The sequence below is a fragment of the Lissotriton helveticus genome, chromosome 3_1 (genome assembly GCF_964261635.1).
Source record: "Lissotriton helveticus chromosome 3_1, aLisHel1.1, whole genome shotgun sequence".
NCBI classification, from domain to species: domain Eukaryota; kingdom Metazoa; phylum Chordata; class Amphibia; order Caudata; family Salamandridae; genus Lissotriton; species Lissotriton helveticus.
Genome location: NC_136061.1, coordinates 2094777309 through 2094800651, shown reverse-complemented (window position 1 = coordinate 2094800651; position 23343 = coordinate 2094777309). Strand labels below are relative to the sequence as shown.

The following is a 23343-nucleotide window of genomic DNA, read 5'->3' as shown; positions in this document are numbered from 1 at the left end:
TTTTTGGTATTGCTCATGTTCACAGAACACTCAGCTGGTTACTGCACTGGGCTGTCCATTGTGAGATATTTTATTTAAAGTTTATGGTCCTGAGCAGGCATTGGATAGAGGGAGAAGTGGTGGGGAGATCTGCCAGATGGAGTTAGTTAATATCGTCCCAAATCGGACTGTCATTGTGAGATGCTAAGTGGCCGTAGTACCTAGTACGGACCAGCAGCGATGGACTAAATTAGAGTTCTCCCCTAAGCAGCTGTTATGTGGCGGATCTCTTCCATTATTCCACGCTGTTCAGATGGTAATGGGCTGTTTATTGCTGTGGAATAGTAAACTACTGGGTGATGGTTATGACCCTCAGCAGTTTTGTCTAGGAGTGTAAGAGTTAAGGAGTATAGGAAATTAGGCAGCTTGTATCAAATACAAAAGACTAACCGTAGAGTGTTCCGTTATTAGTTTTAGTGTGGGTTATACAATGTTTTGGGATGGAGTAAGCTGTGCTTAGAGAGGGCATACAGAGGATGGAAAGGAAGGAAAGAGTCATTAAGGTCAGTTTTTCCTCAAAGGATTTTAGGAATATTGTGAAGGCTTTCTGCAATAGCATGCAAAAATTGTAAAATGAAGATTTGCATGTGTTACAATACCACTGTATGCCATGAGAACCCAAATAAACACACTAGGTAAATACAGTTAAATATGGTTTCATTTACCCATAAAACCGATGGAAGGAAACCTCAAACCAGGAATGTTGTACTTCAGGTGTTTGTGATTGAGCTGCTCTTCCCTTGCCATCTGGTCATCAGGGCAGGATGAAGGATAACAGACCGTTTTAGCTGGCAATTGAGCCTTTGTCTCAACTGGTTCGAACTGATGCCCAAGTCAAGGGATGGAACTAGAGTGCTGGCCAGGAGAACAGTACAGCTCTGTATGCAGAGTACGTTCTCCTGAATCTTGCGGCCCCTGCCACGAGTGGTCCCCGCTGTCTTCACTTGCTGGAATGCTTGCAGGTGGCCTCAGGCCTTAAAATGAATCCCTTGAAGTCTGTACTGGTTCCCCTGGCCTATTCTAGGAACTGTTTTGACTGGCAGACAAACATCCCCTTTGTCAGTTCGGTTTCAAATATTTGGGCATCTGGGTTACTGTGCTTCAGGAACTCATCTGGGCAATCAAACTCGACCCTTGGTCTGCAAGGCCAAATCTTATGATCTTCAGTGGCAATTCCTTCTCTTACATGGTATGGGGTGTATAGTTATACAAAATATTTATTCTCCCACAGTTCCTGTACATTAACAAGAATTTACCGCTCCACCTGCTGTATACGTTGTTCTGAGCGCTGGACGGGCCGACCAATATTCTTCTGTGGCATGGATCTCGAACCCCACCTTGCCTTCAGGCACTGCAGATGAAGCCCCTATGACAGCCACCTTGGGGGGGCCAACCTTTATCTTTATTAGGTGGCCTCTCACCTCCTAGTTATTCATGACTGGTTTAACAGGGAATGGTCCGCTTACTGCCTAGATTGGTCCCTTTTGTGCTTTCCCCTCCTACAGGCCCTGCTCTATGGCTCCCCACCCCTACCTCCATTCCTCAAGTAACTAGAACGGTATTCCTAGCCTGGCGAGGTGCGCTTAGACACATGCAGTGGGACGCCAAGCTCACACATGAAGCAGCTCTCTGGCATGGTACATGGTTAAGGGAGGTGGCTACACTTCAGGGCCTTCTATCTCTTTGGCATCACTCAATTGGGGTAAGTCTAGTCCAGGTCGCACACAGGTTTGTTCCAAGACCTCCAGGCAACCCACACCCTTATAAATACCCATTCAATAAATATCATCAGCTCAGACATGATCTCCATGCTCTGGTACCTGAAACTCAGCCAGAGTTTAATCCACTTGAAGCCAACCTCCTTATGGGAAACCTTGGTCCAAGTGGAATCTCACAGATCTGCCATTACCCTGATAATTGACCTGCTATACTGCACCAACTTACGACCCGGTTGGCTGGGCCCCATCACAGATGAAGATTGGCAGGATACCTTGATGGCCCCTAAAGAGCTTACTATCTCCATGCAATTGCAGCTGGTTCAAACATATCTCTATGCTGCATACCTTTCCCCTGCCAGACTATCAGGCAGGCCTACGCCATAGCCCCTCATGCCCCGCTGTGGACTGGGTCCAGCTGACTATCACATGGACTGGTCCTGTTCTCTGGTGACAAGCTTTTGGACTACGGTGGTGCGAGATCTCGGATGTTTTAGGATGTGAGGTCGCTCTTTTTCCCCTGTTGGTAATACTTGTGTCTCCAAAGCCCAAGTGCAGAACGTTTGTTCCTGGACGGCCTCCTGGTTGCTAAATGTGATACTGCTGCTCAACGGATGCCCCCTGCTTCTCCCATCCTGTCGGGTTGGCGACGATGAGTAGTCTGGTGCACACAACAGGAACAGGTGGTCTAGGAGACCAAAGGTTTTCCTCACAAACAAGGGCAGGTTTGGGGGAACGGGTTGGGTCAACTTTTCTAAGATATAGCAGATATAAAATTCTTCTGCCAAATATAATTGAGGTACTACGCGAGGGTCATAATATTATATATTTGCTGCTCTTTTGTATCGTGCTGAACGTGTGTCAATTGTTCAGTTTTACCACTTTGGTGGTTTAAAATTAATAAAATCGGTTTAATCAACAAAACAAAAAAAGACTTTTAGTGAATGTGTATGAATAAAGTTCCTCAGAGCACGTAGCACTGGGCTCTCTCCAATCTGAAGCACCCACAACATAGGCACGATAAAGTGAAAGATCCTGCATCTGGCGGTCATTCAGCCTTCCTGTAGCAGTAATCAGACACAAAAGTAAAGGCCCCGCCAAGAAAGTCATCACCCGAGGAACTTAAATTCCACCCTTCACACGTCCCATCTCCCTGCAGTGCTAAAAAAAGACCAAGTAATCCGTAGCATTTCCACAAAAAGACCCTCTTTGAATTCCAAGGCGGAGTCCGGTCTCCATTTTTCCCCCAACCCATCGTCTGGCAAGCCATAGGAATGGAAGCAAATGCTACATTTACAGTGGTGTTTAAGCTTTGGTCCATGCTCCCCTCAGCGAATGGCTTGGGTTGCATTTTATAAAATGTAAACATAAATATGCACCGTAGATAGTGCTATATAGGCAGAGATCATTGCATACGGCTGGGAGAGCTGTAGGTTCGCACCGCCTGCCCGCCTCGGGATGTTGGCTAAAAGGCTGAGTTAGTGATTCAGCTATGGAGATAAGTATCGTTTTTGGCAATGGTGCTACTTTGCTATGCCTTGCACTGTCGATGACTGTACCTGTAGAAAGGTTTAATATCGAATAAAAACTTTAAAAAATAAAAAAAATTAAAATATGCACCGTAGAGTCCTCACCCTCAAACTTTGGAGCGGTGTTATATATTAGTTCAGTTAACTGTTCCACAGCTTTATGTCTGGAAACAGGACCACGGTACAAGAGTAAGAAATATACAGGTGAATGTAAGACGTTTAAAAGCCTGTGCAAGGCGTTGAAAATATAGCAACTAGCAATGCATTGAAGCAGAAGAGTGAAGTGCTTATGTCAAAAAGGAAATCTTGAAAACAGTTTATGTAGCGAAAAATATGAACAGCATCTGCACTTCAAACCTGCACTTTAACTACAGTATTGTTTTTATAGGTGGGCACCGTCTCTCAATCACTGGCTTATAAATACTGTTTAAGTAACCTTTCAAAACAGTGAGGGAAAAATAAATGTATGCGTCAGTAGATTTTCAGTTTTATGCTGAAAATACTTTAAATAAAATTGTAATGCGCCTGCAGTGCGCGTCTCATGGTACAATGCGCCTAGTGACTCTACTATTGCGCTTCCAAACACGTTAAGCATTAGACAAATTGCTACAAGACTGTTTGTATATACACAATATTAACAAATTCTATTAACAAAAAGCGAAGATGCTTTTGTCAAATCAGCAATTTAGCTAGAAGCTGCATCGGGAAATGAACAATGCAAAATGCAGAGGACTGATTGAGTCAATGGAGGGTGGCGCGGACCAAAAAAGCAAATGGCGGTGGGAGAGTGCGGACCCAAAGCCTATTGCGGTATGTTGTGTTGAGTGTTTTGTACAGATGTGAGATCTTGGCTTTCAATTAATGCATTCTGCAGACAGAATTTTCTTTTTTTTAAAGATGCAGCACGATTATTAAACAAGGACAGATTTCTAATTAACTCCAAAATAAGAAGTACCTCTTCTTCTGATAGGGATACAACATGCCGTCTGAATCGGTCTAGCTCATCCAAGCTTGGAACAGCCAGACTATCAATGACATAACGAGGAGTCCTCAAACTATCACAGAGCTGTTCATTCCTTTCTATTAGTGTTCGCAGTTCAGTCTGTCGGTCTATCTTCTCCTGTAACAGGACTTCCACTTTGGTGTGCAAATCTTTTTCCAGTTGAAGGATGGGTTGATTGTCATCTCTCTGGGAAAACCAAAGAAACAAATATTACCAGGTTGTTTACAGACTTCAGTTATACCTTATACGCTCACATGAGCACCAACTGGTTGTAGAAAGATACCTTTATTTTTAGGATGTGTATACAGTAAGAAAGGAAAGAACCTACTTTTCAGGGGGGGGGGGAATAATTACCTTCAGCATCACCTTCTCTGGTGGATACGCCAACTGCAGATTCCTCACCTTCAGAACATTACCCAGGTTCTAGACTAGATCTGGGACACTGGTGGTGGTAGTGGGGGTGAAGGGCTTGACGGGACACACACACACGTCCCCAACCGCTGTTAAGTGGTGCAGTGCGGTTCAATGTTGGCCTCATTCTGACCAAGAAGTGATGGCGCAGAGCAGCATATAAAGTTTTTTCACTGGACTTTTTCTGCGCTTTCGGACATGGAGCACAACATTACTGGAGATATCAGTGTGCAGAGCTCTAATGTGGGACCATTTTAGAAGTTAAAACGAGACTAGAGGCAACTTCACAGAATAGGAAGGGTGGAGAGGAATCTGTGGTTAAATAGGGTACCCACAAGAAAGAGCGTTACCAAAAGTAAGTGACTTGTTCTTGCGTAAATGTCTAGCCACAGATTCCTCACCTTTATGCCAAAGCGGGATATAAAGGAAAAACACCCTTCTTTTAGGAACGGTTGGTCAAGTCAGTACTGCTTTGTTAACACATGAACTGCTGCCCATGTCACAGCCGACAATTGTAAAGAGAACAGGTACTCCGCATGCTAACTCAAGTCTTTGCCATGGTGGAATAAGCCCTCAGTCCTCCTGGAAGTGGCAGGTCTTAATTCAGAGGACTATACACTGCCTTGTGTTTCTCTGCCCCAGAGAATCACACAAAAAGCGGATAGTCCACCCAATACTCTTTGGTGCGATCTATATAAAAGCTCAAAGCTCAGCTGGAAGCGAAAAAAAGAAGTTTCCTCCCCTTTTGAGGAATGTGGCGGAGCAATGAACGTTGGGAGGGCGAAGGATTGCCCAGTGTGAAACAGTCACAATTTTCAGCAAAAAAAACGACCTGGAACTAAACACCAACTTGTCTGGGGAAAAGGTGGAGGGGTTGCAGAGAGGCAAGAGCTCATTCAAGCAACAGAAAAAGTAGTCACAATGAGAGAGTTTTGAGAGTTAGAAGGTACAATAAGCAGCTGTACATGGGCACAAAGGGGGTACACAACAGGAATGTCAGGAAGTGTTGGAACCGGCCTCATGGCGTGGCCCTACCCCTCCCGCATGGCGAGCCCAGGACGACATCGGCCCTCCGCCGAGCCTTGGGCGACCCCTGTAGCCCGACCCTGCACACCCCAACACCAACCCTGCCGGTCCGGTTACCATCCCGGACCCTCACTACCGGCCTGACTCAATCTTGGGCCCAGCACGTTATGAGCACGAGGCCGCGCCCGACTCCATCTTGGGCCCATCACGTCACAAACCACGTCCTGAGCACGAGGCCTCGCCCGACTCCATCTTGGGCCCATCACGTCACGAACACGTGGCCTCGGCCCCGGCCCAGGCCCCAGCAAAGCCCCGACATCGAGGCACCAAGATCCACCCAGGTGGTCGAGTGGCAATTCAACAAGATCCGAGAGGAGGGAAGTTTCGATGGGCCTCCAGCCGTCCCCGGACGCCTGGTATGGATCGCCCTCCGGCCTCCCTGGGTGCTGGCTCCACCCCCCTGCTGGGTGTCTGGACACCATCATCCCGGCCCCTCTGGCCCCCAGGCGGGAGGGCCCGGACATCAAAGGACTCCAGTCCTATATCTGGGCCAGACCCGGAGTAGGACGGCAGTTGTATCCTGGACTGGAAGCCCTGCTGACGCTGTCGCGGCCGACACCAGAAGAACTCATTTGCCTGTAACCGGAAACTACCCCGAGAGCCTGCTGGCGCTGCCGCGGCCCACCTTCTCTGAACCATCTTGAGAGCCTGCTGGCGCTGCCGCGGCCCACCTTCGCTGAACTATCTTGAGAGCCTGCTGGTGCTGCCGCGGCCCACCTTCGCTGAACTATCGAGAGCATGCTGGCGCTGCCACGGCCCACCTTTGTTGAACTATCTTGAGAGCCTGCTGGCGCTGCCGCGGCCCATCTTCGCCGAAATCACCTCGAGGCCTGCTGGCGCTGCCGCGGCCTCCCCTCCGTAATGACCACCTGTCGAGTCCTGCTGGCGCTGCCGCGGCTCGACCTCTCGGAACCCCCGACTCGAGGATTGAGAGCTGTGCACAGGGTATCCCTTCTGCACCCGTACTAAGACTGTCCAGCTACCCTATCCCTTCTTTCTGAGACTTTATAGATCCATCGATCTACCTGTACATATCGCCAAGAACAAGCAACCTTTATTCCTGATAAAGCCTAAGAACTTATCTTCTTGTGTGGTGTCCGTTTGTAGTGTTGTGGTTACTCGGCTGTACGATCCTAGGAGAGGGCCCTCACCCAGGAGGCCTCTCGGTAACGCTCGGCTACTTCGACAGAGAGGTGGACCTAGGGATGGCCAGTCAGACATCTTCTGCCTCCCCGGGATCGCCTTTCTAACAGGAACAAATTAAGATAACACTCTGGCATCCCATTTGGCCTCGGAGGGAACATGTGTCTCTATAAAACTTCACAACAGGTGATTTAAACAGGGACGGTTGGTCCAGAAAACACAAGAAGGGCAGAAAGGTCTGACCAGTACCTAATAGTGCCCACTGCGAAACCTTGTTGGGCCAAAGACAGCACAAACCGTAAAACATCCAACAGTCTGGCCTGTGAGGGGTTTGTGACAACCTCACCTCAGGTGACAGACCGAACATGGCCGGCTGCCGTTGCTTACTCTCCATGCATGGCGGTGTAGATTGTGCACGTTAGGGTGCCGAACCCTGCTATTCTACTGTGACAGATGATCCTCCTGCTGCATAGTCTGCTCAGAGGACATCTGCACATGGCCAGAAGTTCCAGGCACCACTCTCCTGGCAGAATCTGGAGACACTAGGATGACTTTGGCCCAGTAGTTTGTGAAGATTTTCAGAAGTTAGGGCATTATAGGCAGAGAGGCGTACAAGGTTCTGTGCTCCACTCTAGACAGAATGCATCTTTTACTAAAAAAAAAATCATGCTGAAGTTTTGAAACTCTGCGTTCTACGGTGGCAAAAAAAAAAATAATCCAGCCAAGGTTCTCCCTACGGTCAGTAGATGCTCTGTGCCACTTAGGATGCAGCTGTTATTTGTGGTCTGTGAGGCGCAGCCGACTAGTCTAGTGTTTGAAGATCCTAGCAGGTGATTACAATCAAGGAAACGTCCAAATATAGGTGCATAGTGCCTCCTGGCACAGGATTCAGTACCCCAATCTGCTCTGCTTGTTGCTGTACCTGCCTTCCTTCGGACAACAGGAAGGTTTTCAGCTCCAAGTGAATTTCCAGCAGAAAGACTGATGTGGAGTATGTCTTCTGCCGGAGATTAGTCCTCAGATTTCCACCTCTCCCAAAAGACCTACCCAACCCAGCAGGGATGCGTCCATCACCAACAGCTCAGGGTAGTGAAAGGAAAGGGATCTTCCACTGGTCATTTTATGATGGAGTAGCCACCACTATAGATCTAGTGCAGTCTCCTTCAAAACCTGGATGGCCTCTGACAGGTTTCCTTGGTGCTGATCCCACTCAAACATCAGATCCCCCCTGCATAGCTAGCATCTGCCACCTGGCAAAGTGGACAAGCGGATTCAAGAGGCCAACATGTCAAGAAGTCTGTGATGCGCTCACCAAGATCCAAAACAGAGGCTGAAACATGATCACAGATCAAATGTCTTCGGCTCACTGTGGCAGAGGAAAGGCCCTGAACTGTAGAGCCCAGATCAGCTCCTATAATGAGGAGCCTCTGCAAAGGAATCAGGTGTGACTTCAGATTTGAGATAGAGAACCCCAAAGAGGTCAGGAGGGTTGTAGTAGTCAGGAGGTGGTCTATGACGAGCCTGCCTTCAACACCCACGCATTGAGGTAGAGCAAAAACAAATAACACCAACATCCGAAGGTGGGTGGCACCCACCGCTATTACTTTCATGAGCACCAGAGGGAAGCTAATAAGGCTGAAGGGGAGAACAGCAAACTGGTTCAAAGGTGGCCAGGAGAATTTCCACAGGTAATGGCAGTGAGGCTACAAAACAGGCACATGAAAGTACGCCTCCTGCAAGTCTGTCAGGGGTAGAAAAACCCATGGTAACGGTTATAGCTTTACTCTCCTCAAAGAGTTGGAGGTTAGAAACCAATCACAAATGGTGCATGTACGTCCCCAGACAAGTTTGTGGACCACATCCACAAATGACAGTGGAGTAGCATGCTTGTGGAGCAGCATGCTAGTGCCAAACGCTCGCTCGTTCCGAGGAATCAGTCCCCAGACCGACTCATATGTGGCTGCATCCTGGCTCTCTTGAATGGGAGGAACAAGAGAACCAAAAACTTCTCTGGAATTGCCAGCAAGGTCTTGCTGGGCATGAGGGAGTCCGTATAACTGCCTAATAGCCTCACCGCATTGACCAGCCTCAATGCCAGGCTAGATGAAGAAAACAATTTCCTGAAAGTCTCAATCCTTTTCAACTCCCTGGCAGGGAGAGACTATTTGGATTCACTTTGCAAGTGGAAGCCAGGACCACTAAATTCTCAGCAGTATAATGCCTCGTAAGAAAATCCAGGTAGCCAGGCACCATTCTGTGGTGTCTAGCAATCATGGTATTGTATTCCAATTGCATTTATATAGTATTTATATAGCGCTTACTACCCCATACGAGGCGTTGAAGCACTTTTTCGGCGAGTAGCACGCTGCTCCTGGACCCATAGAGGATTAGTTTCGAATTAGTATAGTGGAACATGCAAGTACATTTTAAGTGGTGGATAGTGTTAGTCAGTTAATTGGATTTGGAATGATAGCAGAAGTATAGAGGAGGACAAAGGTTTGTATTTATATAGCGCTTGTTGACGTACGCTATTCAGGAAGCCTACAAAGGTTTAGTGGTGAATTAATATAGTGAAATATGAAGTCATTTCAGTGGTGGATATTAGTTACTTGGAGTGAGAAGGATAGCGGAGGGATAAAAGGGGTAGAAAGATTAGCATTCATATAGCACTTGTTACCCCTGATGGGTGTTGAAGCGCTTTTCTGGCGAGTAGCACGCCACTCCGGAACCCATAAAGGAATACTGTTGAAAATTAGTATAGTGAAAAAATATGAAGTAATTGGAGTAGTGGATATGTTATTCAGTTATTTGGGTAGTATATTAGTATAGTTAAATATGGAATTTGAGAAGTGAACATGTTAGTCTGTTAATTTCGATTGAAAAGGATAGTGGAGGGATTAATATGGGGAAATATGAAGTAATTTCAGTGGTGGATATTAGTCAGAAGAGAGTTAGTCAGGGCTCCGATGAGGCTCATCTGGGGCTCAGAACTTCAGTAAGGACATTTGTCTATTTCAACAGAAGGTAGCTTTAGGTCTAAGACCTTAGCTGCTTGTCTAGTCACAACTGGAAATGAAACACTCTTCTGTTGAGTGTCCAAGAGGTGAAATCAACCCTATGTTAGGGAGTATATCGAGGCAACTGGCTTACTTTAAATCCATATATAAACTTTCTCTTAATGTGGAAACCATCCTTATCTCCATTATCGTTAGGTGGTCACAAACTCGTCCGAATCAGAGCCAAGATGATGGAACCTCTGGTGAAGGTCCCATGCAAGAGGGAGCGTTTTTTCTGCACCGATGAAGCGACCGGTACAGGTTTTGGAGCAAGTTGAAGTCCGTGCAAGATTCTGTGCGGGACCAGAGATGGGATACAGGGGCATGGACCACGGATCCTCCAGTGGTAACCCAAATTGAGCCCCCAAAGACCAGCAGAGGCCTCCAAGGTGCACCAGATAGCTGGAAGAGTGCCACAAATATACAGTATGGCATTCTTAAAGGCCTCGATCTGCTGCAGCATCGCAGAAGGCCTGGGAAATTTGGGGCTCAGCAGGACCAACTGTCCACTATAGGAGAGTGGGGTCTGCAATCCCATGGCCACCCCAGACTTTTGCTTTTTGCTTCACTGGTTTACGACTTTCCCTGGCTGTGGGCCTGCTAATCAGACCCACAGCCTAGCTGTTCTTTCTAAATTTCAACCATGTACCTTAGGTGCATTTTACCAATTGGTACTGGGCCACCTTATCAGTCCCTGTACAGCATACCTTAGGTATCCAGGGCATAGGTGTACCCAGGGCCTACCAGGGGCTGAAGCATGTATTATGCCACCCCTGGCTGGCCACCCAAACAGACAACTGGCTGCACGACAGCTGGGGCAAGGTGGTGTAATCACCCTTTGCTTTAGATATAGTATACCTATATCTAACCCTAAAATGGACACATATATTCCTATCAGTCACTCCTATGGCAGGCCTTATCGATCCTGAAGGCAGAGTGCTTGGAATTATGTGAGAAGGTGCTCTGGCATGAGCTGAGCCCGTTTGCAGCTTGCGGAACCAAGCCCAAATAGCTGTTCCATGATAACACTATACCATATACTCTTAAGCGCATTATAATCCTCGCGGTTAAATGCTAACTTTGGTATAGCATTATCAAAACATGTCGAGTAAGGTGTCATACGAATTGGAATACTAACCCCTCGCCAATTCTGGCGACGGGGTTAGCATTCCACCCTTCTAGAGGGACACGACATGTATGTAACTGTGAACCCTGGTTAAAGTCACACAGCCTCAGCTCCACAAAATGGATGCTGCCACGAGACACAAGTCTGCCCTCCTGCTGCTGGGAGTCCTTCCAGCAACGGAGGCCTGGACAAAGGGTTTCCTGTCCGGGGCGGTGCTAGCACCATCCCAGACAGGATTTTGTGTATCCCAGGTAGGCAGGGCTGAAAGGAAGGTGACTGCAAGTAGCACCCCGGTGCTCCCTGTGCATATGCCGGCTCAAACCAGTTCCTGGGGCACCCCAGCCCCTGAGCTGGGGAGAGACCGGACAAAGGAGAGGGGTGTAACCACCCCCCTCCTGGTCCCACCCATAGGGCAGGACCTAGTCGCGTGCCAGCCCCTTTTCTTTGGCTAAAGGTAGGAGCAGGCCCCCTTCCCAAATTAGATCTTGAAACTTGAACTACTTTCCACGAAAGGAACTCTTGTCCCTCTTTGAAGACTCTCCCTTGTGGCTAAGGAGTAGCAGGCACCATCGAAGCGCTTGCAGTTTGCTGCACGTCCATCCTCCATTTCAAGACTGCCCAGCTCGACGAGACCCGGATTCCCTGCCATCTCTGACCTCTACCTGCATCATCAGCCCAGCTGAGATTCGTGGGTGTGACTAGACCCGTGGGACCGGCCATCTTCAAGACCTGCACGACGCTTCACCAGCACGACCCCCGGGAGACCCTCGAGTAAGTGCACTAGGGTTTGAGAAGCCCTAACCCTAAGCAGCTCCAGCACCGAAGTCCAGCCCCCCAGCATCCACGAGGTCTGCGTGGGGCCCTTCTGCTTCTTTGCTGCTTGCCACGTTGTCCGGTCACTTGCCCGTTGGCTAGTGACCCTTTTGACGTCGTACCACGACGTTTTCACCGCTGGCCTAGGTCCCCTAGACTGGCCCTTGCTTCTTGTCCAACAAGAAGTGTCCTGGACCCTCCTGGTCCCCTCCAGACGCCATTTTGACTCCACCGCGTGGGCTTGCCTTTGCCAAGGTTTGTTGCTCCAATCTGGAGTCCAGCATCGCCGACAGCAGACAGCTTCGTGGGACAGCTCGCACCTCCAGCCTGGACGCTGACAACGCCTCCTGGTCCGTGTGACTGCAGAGTCCAGCGTCGCCCACTCACCTGGTCGAGGTGACTTCATCCAGTGCCATCCTGATGCCCACATAATCACTGGCTAGTGATTAAGAACCAAGTCCCCTCTGCTTTCAGGTCGTCTCCTTCACTGATCCAGCCTTGGATCACACCGAACTTCTTCACTGGTCGCCTGCCAGCAACTTCTTTCAGGCTCCATAGACTACAACGAGGATCCCGACGTCACTTGAACCCTATGCAGCCGCAGCCCCTGGGCTAGGTAACTCGAGCATTTCGGTGCTCCAGCACAGGTTCACTCTCCTAGTGTCAGATCCTTTTTCGTTTTTAGTCTACCTAGTCGGAATCGTCCGGAAACAGTAACTTTAAGAACTGCTAGCATCCATAGACTGTCCCGCATCCCGCGTAAGAGTTCCCACTCTGCACCCGGGTTCCCTAGGCCTCCTGCTCCTAACCTGAGGATTCAGTAAGGTAGTCCTAGCGGTCCTGAAGCCACTGGATCGTGTTACTTACCTGCTAGTATTTCGCTTTCCACTTTTAGAGTATATGGTTTTTCGTGCCCCTCGGGCATTTGTGTAACTTGTAGTATTTTCGTAAGAGTTTTGTATTGTGCTTAGCTCCCTGACTCAAAGAGTTCAGGGTAGACTTGTTATTAATAAATATCCTATATTTTTATAACAACTTGTGTGGTGTCCTTTCACTTGGTGTTCAAGGGGTATATGTGATGGTAAAACAGCTGGCTTAACACGCCCTCTAGAGTTTAGCCTAAAGACTGCTCTTGTCCACGCTACTAGGATAGCTGGTCTAATAAGGTTGACTTACAACCAATCAATAAGTGTTGTTTGGTATGATACAAAGTGATCACTAGAATAGTGAGCACTATATATCAGGCCAACTTCTCACATTCACCGCCAGGGACCGGGATAGAGGGGCAGCTTGAAACTCTCCCTGGAGGGTTGTGGTAAGGGGGTGAGTTCCTATTCAACTTCTTAAGCTTCTTCTTCATCATCATCTTGAACATCCGCTTATCGGATAACTTTGACAGTAAAGAAGACCTGTCGCGGAAACAGCCTCAAACGCTGGAACAAGTCTGTACCATCGACTTGGAGTGGGACTTGCTCGAGGTTTGTGCCCCGTTTCAATGTTTGTAGACATAGAGCTTCGTTTGATGGTCCTGGACTTTTTGGGGTGCATAAGTTAACATTCTTTGCACAACCTGGGGTCATACCCGAACCCAGATACTAGAAGCACATCTCTTGCAGGGCAGTCACCGATATCCATTTCCAACAATCACAAAACGGCTTGAACCCTGAAGTCTTCAGTGGGGACATGTATCCCTAGCACACTGGAAAAGGGAATTTAAATAATATATCAACCGATAAAAAGTGAGCAAAGCTCCAGATCTGCGTTCAAAGGAGAGTAAACATAGGAACTGATGTCAATTTGCATGAGTGGAGCTTGCATGAATCTCCGCTAGGTCACTTCCAAGGTAGGATAAGGCTAATGCAGAGTTACAGCGCCACCGAACGGCGTGCAGATGCACTGCGGTGAAAAGATCTAGACCCAGTCTGGCAGCTAAGGGAATATTCGGAAACTAAAGTATCTGAGATTAGAAGTAGACCGTCACAATATTTGATTATAAACCGGTTAAGTTTCACTTAACACACCACCTTGAGACTTCTATAAAATTGCTGGTTTCGTTGCTTATCAGGTGGACTACATTAGTTCATACTCCAGATTATGGACACTAGGATTAGTATTTCATAGCTCCCAGTTTTAGGCCCAATCTGCGAAAACTCAACCCTCTGCAGACACTTCAAAGCTCTAATCTACTTAAGACTATTCAGCAAAATATATATATATATATATATATATATATATATATATATATATATATATATATATATATATATATATATATATATATATATATATAAACATTTTTAAATGAAGCATGAAGACACTCTAATGGGTAGGTTAACATAAATTTTCCTCTCTGGGGTATTTTTTTTTCCTTGCAGATTCAACTGGGTTATATGTCGACTCTTCTCCAGACATTGTCATGCCTGTCATGTATGTGCCTCCGATAAACCCGCATGCTAACCCTTGTCCACTGGGGGTTTTGTTCTTTAAAAAAAATTATATATATATATATATAAAATAAACCCTTACAAGTGGATCAGGCATCGGACGAAAATGTACAAGGTATTTGAAGTTTTAGACCGATCATTTATCCAATAAGGACATTAATTATCCTATTCCCGATATTCAAATGGAGATCCTTCCTCCATGTTTTTTCTAACAAGTGTTAGCGGTGTTAATATTGCGAAAATGCTTTAAATCTGGTCATCAAGGATCCTTTTCCTCCAGAAATATCTTCAAGCTATACAAAAATTATGGTGTTTACAATATAACACGTTTATTTCTACTCCAGTCTAAGTTCCTGTGAGAATACTCCACACCATTTTTTTAAACACCTGCTACTTAGATACTTTCAACCTACAGCGCAACTTTCGTTTGTAGCCAAAAATTTGGTTTATGCCTTAGACCGCTATTCTGCAAATATACGGGTAATTTTAATACGAGGCCTCTTCAGGTGGTTAGTGGTAGCCATTGGAATAGAGACCCGTCCAGAGACTACAAAGTATGTCCATTCTAAGCCATGGGCTCAATGCTGCCAATTCTGGACCATTTTTGTACAGTGCCAAGCCGCCTGGATTCACTCTTGACACCAGTCTCGCTCACAAGGAATACACCCCCAAGACAATGAAGTCAGCCTATTATCAGCTTGCTCTACTAATGAACATATGGAACAGGACACATGTACGCAACCTGGACTACTGAACCTTTAAGGACTCTAAAAATCGGCTATATAAATACCATGTAGTTTAGATGCCTCAAGCGCAGTCCAGTTTGACATTTCAAAATCAGGCACTCTGCCCAAGTGCTTAATCATGCAGATATCAAACACGCGGTTATAGAGTGATTGAGATATAAACGGGAAAACACTGTACTTTAGTATAAGTCAATCACATTAGAGTAGCAAGTATCGAACAGCAATTAGTCTTCTGCAAAAAAAAAAAAAATCTCTGAAAGTTTCCTGTTTGTGCTTACTTCAAGTGGTGGGAGCAGGAGCTCCTCACACAGGGTGTCCAGCTTTCTACAACATACAGCAATGTTGTTGATATGATGCTCTTTCCAAGACTCGTCTCCTGCGATCATTCGATCCAAATGTTCCTTAAAATATGAAGAGGAAAATAGAGGACAGTGTATTGGGTCTGAGATCATGGACAAAGTCAACACTATGGAACTGTTGCGTTTTCAACGTGCATATTGGAAAACGAAACTGGACACAAGAAAGGTTTACTTACCTTCAACTAGGTGTCTGCCCCCATCTACAAATAATACCCCACCCAGCTGTTTCCGGGGTTCTACCTTCCACTACTTTCAGGCTTGCCCTTCATACTGGTCTAGCCGATTTCCTACTACCACTGTTCCATTGAAGGCCTCTGTTCTCCATCTAGGAATAATCATTGAGCCCCCCTCCGCACTTCATTCTGCAGCTCTAACAGAAAATATGTCCCTTCTTGACCTTTCATGCTATCAAGACCATCACATCTATGCTTTTCTTGCTTGGACTACTGTTTTCTTTGATGGATTCATTAGCTACTGGCTACCCCAACAACAACGTCCTTTTCTTCGATTTAATGTATCCAATTTTGAGCATAACTGCCTCTTGCCACTTAACATGGTCTCATTTGATCATTTTCAGTATCTATGCTTTGTTTAATGTAATGCGTTCCTCTAGACAATATTCTCAGATCAGAACCCTTATCCGCATTGAGTATTGACCATATTACCTCACCCTTCTTGCATTACATCTCAGTTTAACTGTCTTCTGGTGGACTTGGTGCTGATTACTCAGACACTTATCGGACAGTCTTTTGTTGAAAAATCTTGGCAGCCCTACACTAGACCACATGGTGGCACCTTAAATTTCATGACCTGAGTTAGTGAAAGCAAGCACAGTAACAACTGATTGAAGGGAATAAATAAAACGAGTAAGTGAGGCAAGGCGGCACCAGGAATACAGGAAACTGATAAAGTAGCATGATCCAAACCACACTAATCAATGGATAAAAGGAGTTGGTGTGGGTGGGTCGCTCAGGTAAGAGGCACATGACCAGACTGCACACAACTCGTTTCAACGATCTGAAACAATTAGCAACACAAATAGAAGGCAGGTAATCACCCAAACCAAATAAAAAAACAACCAGATTACGGTCGTCGACATTTTCACAAAGCAGCATTTCTGAAGCAACTCTTCAGGCCCAAGTCCTTAAAGTGAAGCTCAATGCAACTCCATTTTTTTTTAACTTGTTAATGATTTTGGTGGCTTAAATGTTTTCAAAATATTTTTCAAAGTAATGAGGGGTTAATCAACCATGGGGATTTCCTGGAGAAGATAATCACCTCCTGTTCTTTGAAGTGGCAGATGTAGAACAAGCCCTGCAGCAGTCACATTCCTTGAAGGCCCTGGGCCCGATGGCGTACCTGTTGACATCTTTTTAACCAACATGTTACTGTGGGTTCCATTATTGGAGAATATCTTCAATTGGATGGTAAAAACTGGCCCACAAAGTTCATGGACTCACTAAATAATCATACCGATTTTTAAAAGGGTGTTGGACCCGGCCTCATGGCGTGGTCCTACCCCTCCCGCATGGCGGGCCCAGAACAACATCGGCCCTCCGCCAAACCTCGGGCGGCCCCTTTTGCCCGACCCTGCACGCCCCAACACTGCCGGTCCGGTTACCACCCCGGACCACCTCTACCGGCCTGACTCCATCTTGGGCCCACCACGCCACGAGCACGTGGCCTCGGCCCCGACCAAGGCCCCAGCGAAGCCCCGACATCGAGGCACTAGGATCCACCCAGGTGGTCGAGTGGCCACTCAACAGATCCAAGAGGAGGGAAGTTTCGATGGGCCTCCAGCCGTCCCCGGACGCCTGGTATCGATCGCCCTCCGGCCTCCCTGGGCGCTGGCTCCACCCCCCTGCTGGGTGTCTGGGCACCATCATCCCGGCCCCTCTGACCCCCAGGCGCGAGGGTCCGGACGTCAAAGGACTTCAGTCCTATATCTGGGCCAGCCCCGGAGTAGGACGCCAGCTGTATCCTGGACTGGAGAGCCCTGCTGACGCTGTCGCGGCCGACACCAAAAGAACTCATTACCTTGTAACCTGAAGCTACCCTGGGAGCCTGGTGGCGCTGCCGCGGCCCACCTTCGCTGAACCATCTTGAGAGCCTGCTGGCGCTGCCGCGGCCCTCCTTTGCTGAACCATCTTGAGAGCCTGCTGGCGCTGCCACGGCCCACCTTTGCTGAACCATCTTGAGAGCCAACTGGCGCTGCCGCGGCCCACCTTTGCTGAACCATCTTGAGAGCCTGGTGGCGCTGCCGCGGCCCACCTTTTCCTGAACCATCTCGAGAGCCTGCTGGCGCTGCCGCGGCCCCCCCCCTCTCCGTTAAAGACCATCTGTCGAGTCCTGCTGGCGCTGCCGCGGCTCGACCTCTCGGAACCCCCCGGCTCGAGGATTGAGAGCTGTGCGCAGGGTATCCCTTCCTGCACCCGTACTGAGACTGTCCCGCTACCCTGTCCCTTATTTACGAGACTTTACAGATCCATCGATCTGCCTGTACCTATCGCTGAGAACAAGCAACCTTTATTCTTGATAAAGCCTACGAACTTAACTTCCTGTGTGGTGTCAGTTTGTAGTGGTGTGGTTACTCTGCTGTACGATCCTAGGGGAGGACTCTCACTCAGGAGGCCTCTCGATAACGCTCGGCTACTTCGACGGAGAGGTGGACCTAGGAGTGGTCAGTCCGACATCTTCTGCCTCCCCCGGGATCGCCTTTCCAACATTGGTGGCAAGCGACGGGATCCGAGCAGACGCAGATCGTACAGAGTGATTCACCCACTACCGAGAAAAACACTACGACCATGACCACGCAAGAAACCAGACTGACTACGGAATTCCAGAAAGAGAAAATGGAAGATTACAGCCATAAGGAATTAAAACAATTCTGCAAAGACCTAGGCATCTCTACCACTGGCCTAAGCACCAAGGAGGACTTTAAATTGGTCATACAAGCATGGGTGGAAGCCAGTGACGCGCCACCCCAGAACGTAGATAACCTGGGCCCGAACGGACGCCCGGAGACCGACGCACCCCCAGCGGGAAAAAGACCCGCAAACCCTTACACGGGCCTCTCCCACGAAGACGCCCGAGAACGAGAGAGGAACCGGCTCCACGAATTGGAGCTCGCACAACTCCGGCTAGACTGAGAACTACAGCTGACGACAAAAAAGATAGCCCTCGAGCAACTACGGCTAGAAGGAGACCTGGAGGAGAAACGAAGACAAAGAGACCTCGAGGAAAAGAAACTCATGCTCAAGCATGAGCGTGGCTTAAAGGAACTAGAACTCAAGGCCAAAACTAACGATGCCAACGCATCCGGGGGCAAGACTTCGCCCCCTCCTGTGGACACGAAGATGCACATACCCAAGGATGTCGTCAAAGAATACTACAAGAATGACGACATCCAACAGTGGTTCAAAGTACCCCTCAAGGACTGGGGCGCCGGCCTGTGGGGGAAGTTAGTCAACGAGGGGAGAGACGCCCTGCTAGAGCTCCCCGATGCCGAGATGACCTCGTACGAGCACATGAAAGCCGCTCTCACTCGCTACGGACTCACCCCCCGAAATGTACCAGCAGCGATTCCGAGACTGTAAAAAAATCCCCGGTACCACTTGGGTGAAGTACGTGAACTTTTACAGCAGAGCCTTCGAGGGGTGGGTCAAAGGCAGCCAGGTCACCACCTACCAGCAGTTGGTCGACCTCATTATATGGGAACACCTTTCCAACAACTGCTTCGTCGAACTCCGGCAACATCTCCGACAGCAAATTGACAGAGCCACGAAAACTCGCTGTCGAGGCTGATAGATGGGTGAGCACCCGAGTCCCCCGGAGCCCGATGGGAGACTACGGCCGGGGATCCCGCGGAAACCACCGACCACGAGGCGGAGGAGGAGGCCAGAGCAGAGGCCGAGATCCCCCCCCCCCCCACGGGGTTCTCCCCTGCCTCCACTTCGCCATCCCTGGGCCGAAGGGGGGCCCCTCCAGCACGGCCGGGGCCCCGCCCGAACGTTACTTGCCACAGGTGCCAGCAACAGGGTCATTATGCGAATGATCCCCTCTGCCCGATGAACCAGCGACCCGGCACCACCGGTCCTCCGAACCGCCAGATCACGGCCGCCGCCCTGGGTACAGAAGGAGGCGAGGAAGAGGACAACGACCCCAAGCAGGCCGAGTGGGAGCCCGCCGCTATGATCCTGGCGTGCCTGGGTGAACGAGACATGATCCCCCGAGACCCGATCCCAGGCAACACCCAGAAATACCGCCAATGGGTCACCATCAATGGACGCCGGGCCGAAGCCCTCCGTGACACTGGAGCCAGCGTGACGGCGGTCCGCTGCCACTTGGTGACCCCAGAACAAATTCTACCCAATGTCCTGTGCCCGGTACGGTCAGCGGACTACTCCGAGAGTTTGTGCCAGATGGCCCGTATCCCCTTCGAATGGGGAGGGGTGTCGGGTATGCTGAAGGTGACCGTCCGGGACGATGCCCCCGTGGACTGCCTCCTCGGGAACGACCTGGAAAGTTCCGCCTGGGCCCACGTCGAGCGGAGAGAGCATCTGGGGATGCTAGGCCTTCCCGAGTGGGTCTGTGCGACCACTCGATCCATGACCACCCGGGCCTCCGCCCCGATCGAAGTTGCCCTGCCGGAAGAACCGGAGTGGCCCGCACCTCCACCGCCCGCCGTCCCAGAGGACGCCGACCCTGAACCCGGCCCCCAGGGGCTCAAACATGAAGACCTTACCGAGCTCGGCCACCTTCCAGAACTAGCTCAATGGCGCCAAGAAGGTGGCCCCACCCGCGAACAATTCCGGCAGGAACAGAAAACCTGTCCCTCCCTCGAGGGAATCCGACAACAAGCCGCGGGAGACCCCTCGGGGTCCCACTGGGTCTATTGGGCCCACGACCTTCTCTACAGCGAGCAGAAGATTGCCGAACTAGGGGCCAGCCGGGTGCTGGTCGTTCCCCTCCGATTCCGAGACTTCCTTTTGAACTTGGCACATGACGTGCCCCTCGCCGGGCACCTGGGGCAGGACAAAACTTACAGCCGCCTGGTGACCCATTTCTACTGGCCGAAAATGCGAAACGATGTGAGTAATCACTGCTGATCCTGTCCGACCTGTCAAGCCAGCGGGAAGAGCGGGGGAAGAGTCAAAGCTCCACTCCAGCCTTTTCCTGTGGTCACCACCCCCTTCGAGCGAGTGGGGATCGACATAGTGGGACCCTTGGACCCCCGCACCTCTCAGGGGCACCGCTTCATCCTCATTCTGGTGGACCATGCCACCCGCTATCCTGAAGCCATCCCTCTCCGAACCATCACGGCCCCAGTAGTAGGCCGAGCCCTAATGGGGATCTTCTCCAGAGTCTGCTTCCCCCGAGAAGTCGTGAGTGATCGGGGCACAAACTTTATATCTAAATATATGCGGTCCCTGTGGCAACAGTGCGGGGTCACATAAGTTCACCACCCCGTATCACCCCCAAGGAAATGGACTTGTAGAGCGGTTTAACCGAACACTGAAGGGGATGATCAAGGGCCGAGAAGAGCCGCTACGACGCAAATGGGATGTCCTGCTGCCCTGCCTCCTGTTTGCCTATCGCGAGGTACCCCAGAAGTCCCTGGGGTTCAGCCCCTTCGAACTATTGTATGGACACCCGGTCCAAGGCCCCCTCAGCCTGGTCAAAGAAGGCTGGGAGACGGCTGACCGAGGTGCTCCACCAGATGTCTACCAGTACCTCCTGACCCTCCGCAACCAGACTCGGAAGTTCCGGGAACTTGCCGAGGCCAACCTGGAGGCCAGTCAGGAGGAGATGAAACGCTGGTATGACCAGAACGCCTCGTCCATCGAATTCCAGCCGGGCCAGCCGGTCTGGGTCATCTCCCCGGTTGAACCTTGTGCCCTCCAGGACAAATGGACGGGGCCCTTCAAAGTGGTGGAGCGCAAGAGCCCCGTCACCTATCTGGTGGACATGGAGTCCCCCAGGAACCCCCTCCGGGTTCTACACGCTAACCGGCTCAAGCGCACTTTGCACGCACTGAACTAAGTCTGCTGCTAGCGACCGATGACGGAGCTGAAGACGACTCCGAACCTCTACCAGATCTCCTGAGCACCACCGAGAAAGACGGCTCCGTCGAAGGGGTCACGCTCTCCTCTACCCTGACCCCAGAACAGCACCAAGACTGCCGGAAGCTGCTGGGGCAATTTTCAGATCTATTTTCCCTCACTCCTGGGGTCACCCGGTGGTGTGTCCACGATGTAGACACCGGAGACAGCCCGCCTGTAAGACACCGAGCTTTCCGAGTGCCCGACCGAGTTCGGGCTTGCATTCAATCCGAAGTGACCAAGATGCTAGCTCTAGGGGTAGTCAAACCCTCCGACAGTCCCTGGGCCAGTCCTGTTGTCCTGGTCCCTAAGGCCGCCGCCCTCGGCACGCCCCTGGAGCTCCGGTTCTGTGTCGACTACCGGGGGCTGAATGCAGTCACCAGGACCGACGCCCATCCCATCCCCCGGGCGGATGAACTGATCGATCGCCTGAGGGCCGCAAAGTATCTCAGCACCTTTGACCTCACGGCCGGATATTGGCAGATCGGCCTCACCCCTGGAGCACAAGAGCGATCGGCCTTCTTGACCCCTGATGGCCACTACCATTTCAAAGTGATGCCCTTCGGCATGAAAAACGCCCCAGCTACATTCCAGAGACTCGTGAACAGGGTGCTGGCCGGGCTGGAAGAGTTCAGTGCCGCCTACCTGGACGACATTGCGGTGTACAGCCTCCACTGGGATGAGCACCGGACCCACCTCTGGGAGGTCCTGACGGCCCTCCGACGGGCCGGACTGACAAAAGCCAGCAAGTGCCAGATAGGCCAAGGGTCTGTGACCTATCTGGGACACCAAGTAGGGAGCGGCCAGGTGGCTCCCCCTCCAACCAAAGATTGACGCCATCCGGGCCTGGGAGCCCCCGGTCACCCAAACAGCAGTCCGAGCCTTCCTGGGGCTCACCGGATATTATCGGCGCTTCATAAAAGACTATGGAAGCATTGTGGTGCCCCTCACAGAACTAACCTCCAAGAGACTACCACAAAAGGTGCGCTGGACCCCCCCGAGTGCCAGGTCGCCTTCGATACACTGAAGACTGCCATGTGCACCGCCCCTGTGCTCCAAGCCCCCGACTACAGCCGAGAGTTTGTGGTCCAAACCGACACCTCGGAGCACGGCATTGGGGCGGTCCTATCCCAAGTAAACCCTGAGGGAGTCGACCGTCCCGTTGCCTTCATCAGCCGGCGGCTGCTGGCCAGAGAACAACGATGGAGCACCATCGAGAGGGAAGCCTTTGCCGTCGTGTGGGCCCTAAAGAAGCTCCAGCCCTACCTCTTCGGCACCCACTTCCGGGTCCAGACCGACCACCGGCCCCTGCGGTGGTTGATGCAGATGCGGGGAGAAAACCCGAAACTGTTGCGATGGTCCATCTCCCTCCAAGGGATGGACTTCACTGTGGAGCATCGCCCCGGCAACGACCACGCCAATGCTGACGGCCTGTCCCGATTCTTCCGCCTCGGCGAGGAGAACCCCCAAGAAGATGGGTGACTCTCCTGCCTTCAGCAGGGGGGGGGCGGGGGGGGGAACGCGTGTTGGACCCGGCCTCATGGCGTGGTCCTACCCCTCCCGCATGGCGGGCCCAGAACGACATCGGCCCTCCGCCGAACCTCAGGCGGCCCCTTTTGCCCGACCCTGCACACCCCAACACTGCCGGTCCGGCTACCACCCCAGACCACCACCACTACCGGCCTGACTCCATCTTGGGCCCACCACGCCACGACCACGTGGCCTCGGCCCCGACCAAGGCCCCAGCGAAGCCCCGACATCGAGGCACCAGG

General features: G+C 50.5%; 1 protein-coding gene across 6 annotated transcripts in view; it reads right to left on the bottom strand.

The window, feature by feature from the left end:
- LOC144825271 (protein regulator of cytokinesis 1-like) overlaps positions 1-23343 on the bottom strand; it is a 1077791-nt gene that overhangs the window by 894228 nt on the left and 160220 nt on the right. For 5 of the 6 annotated variants that reach the window (XR_013609370.1, XM_078684109.1, XM_078684107.1 and 2 more), the window contains exons 3-4: positions 15390-15512; positions 4239-4472 (exon numbers count right to left, since the gene is read on the bottom strand). Coding sequence is in view for 5 of the 6 variants with exons in the window: in XM_078684109.1 (XP_078540235.1) it covers positions 4239-4472; positions 15390-15512 (357 nt within the window). In the remaining variant the exon portion in view is untranslated. The remainder of the gene's footprint in view (positions 1-4238; positions 4473-15389; positions 15513-23343) is intronic. The other variant, XM_078684108.1, reaches the window with a different exon arrangement.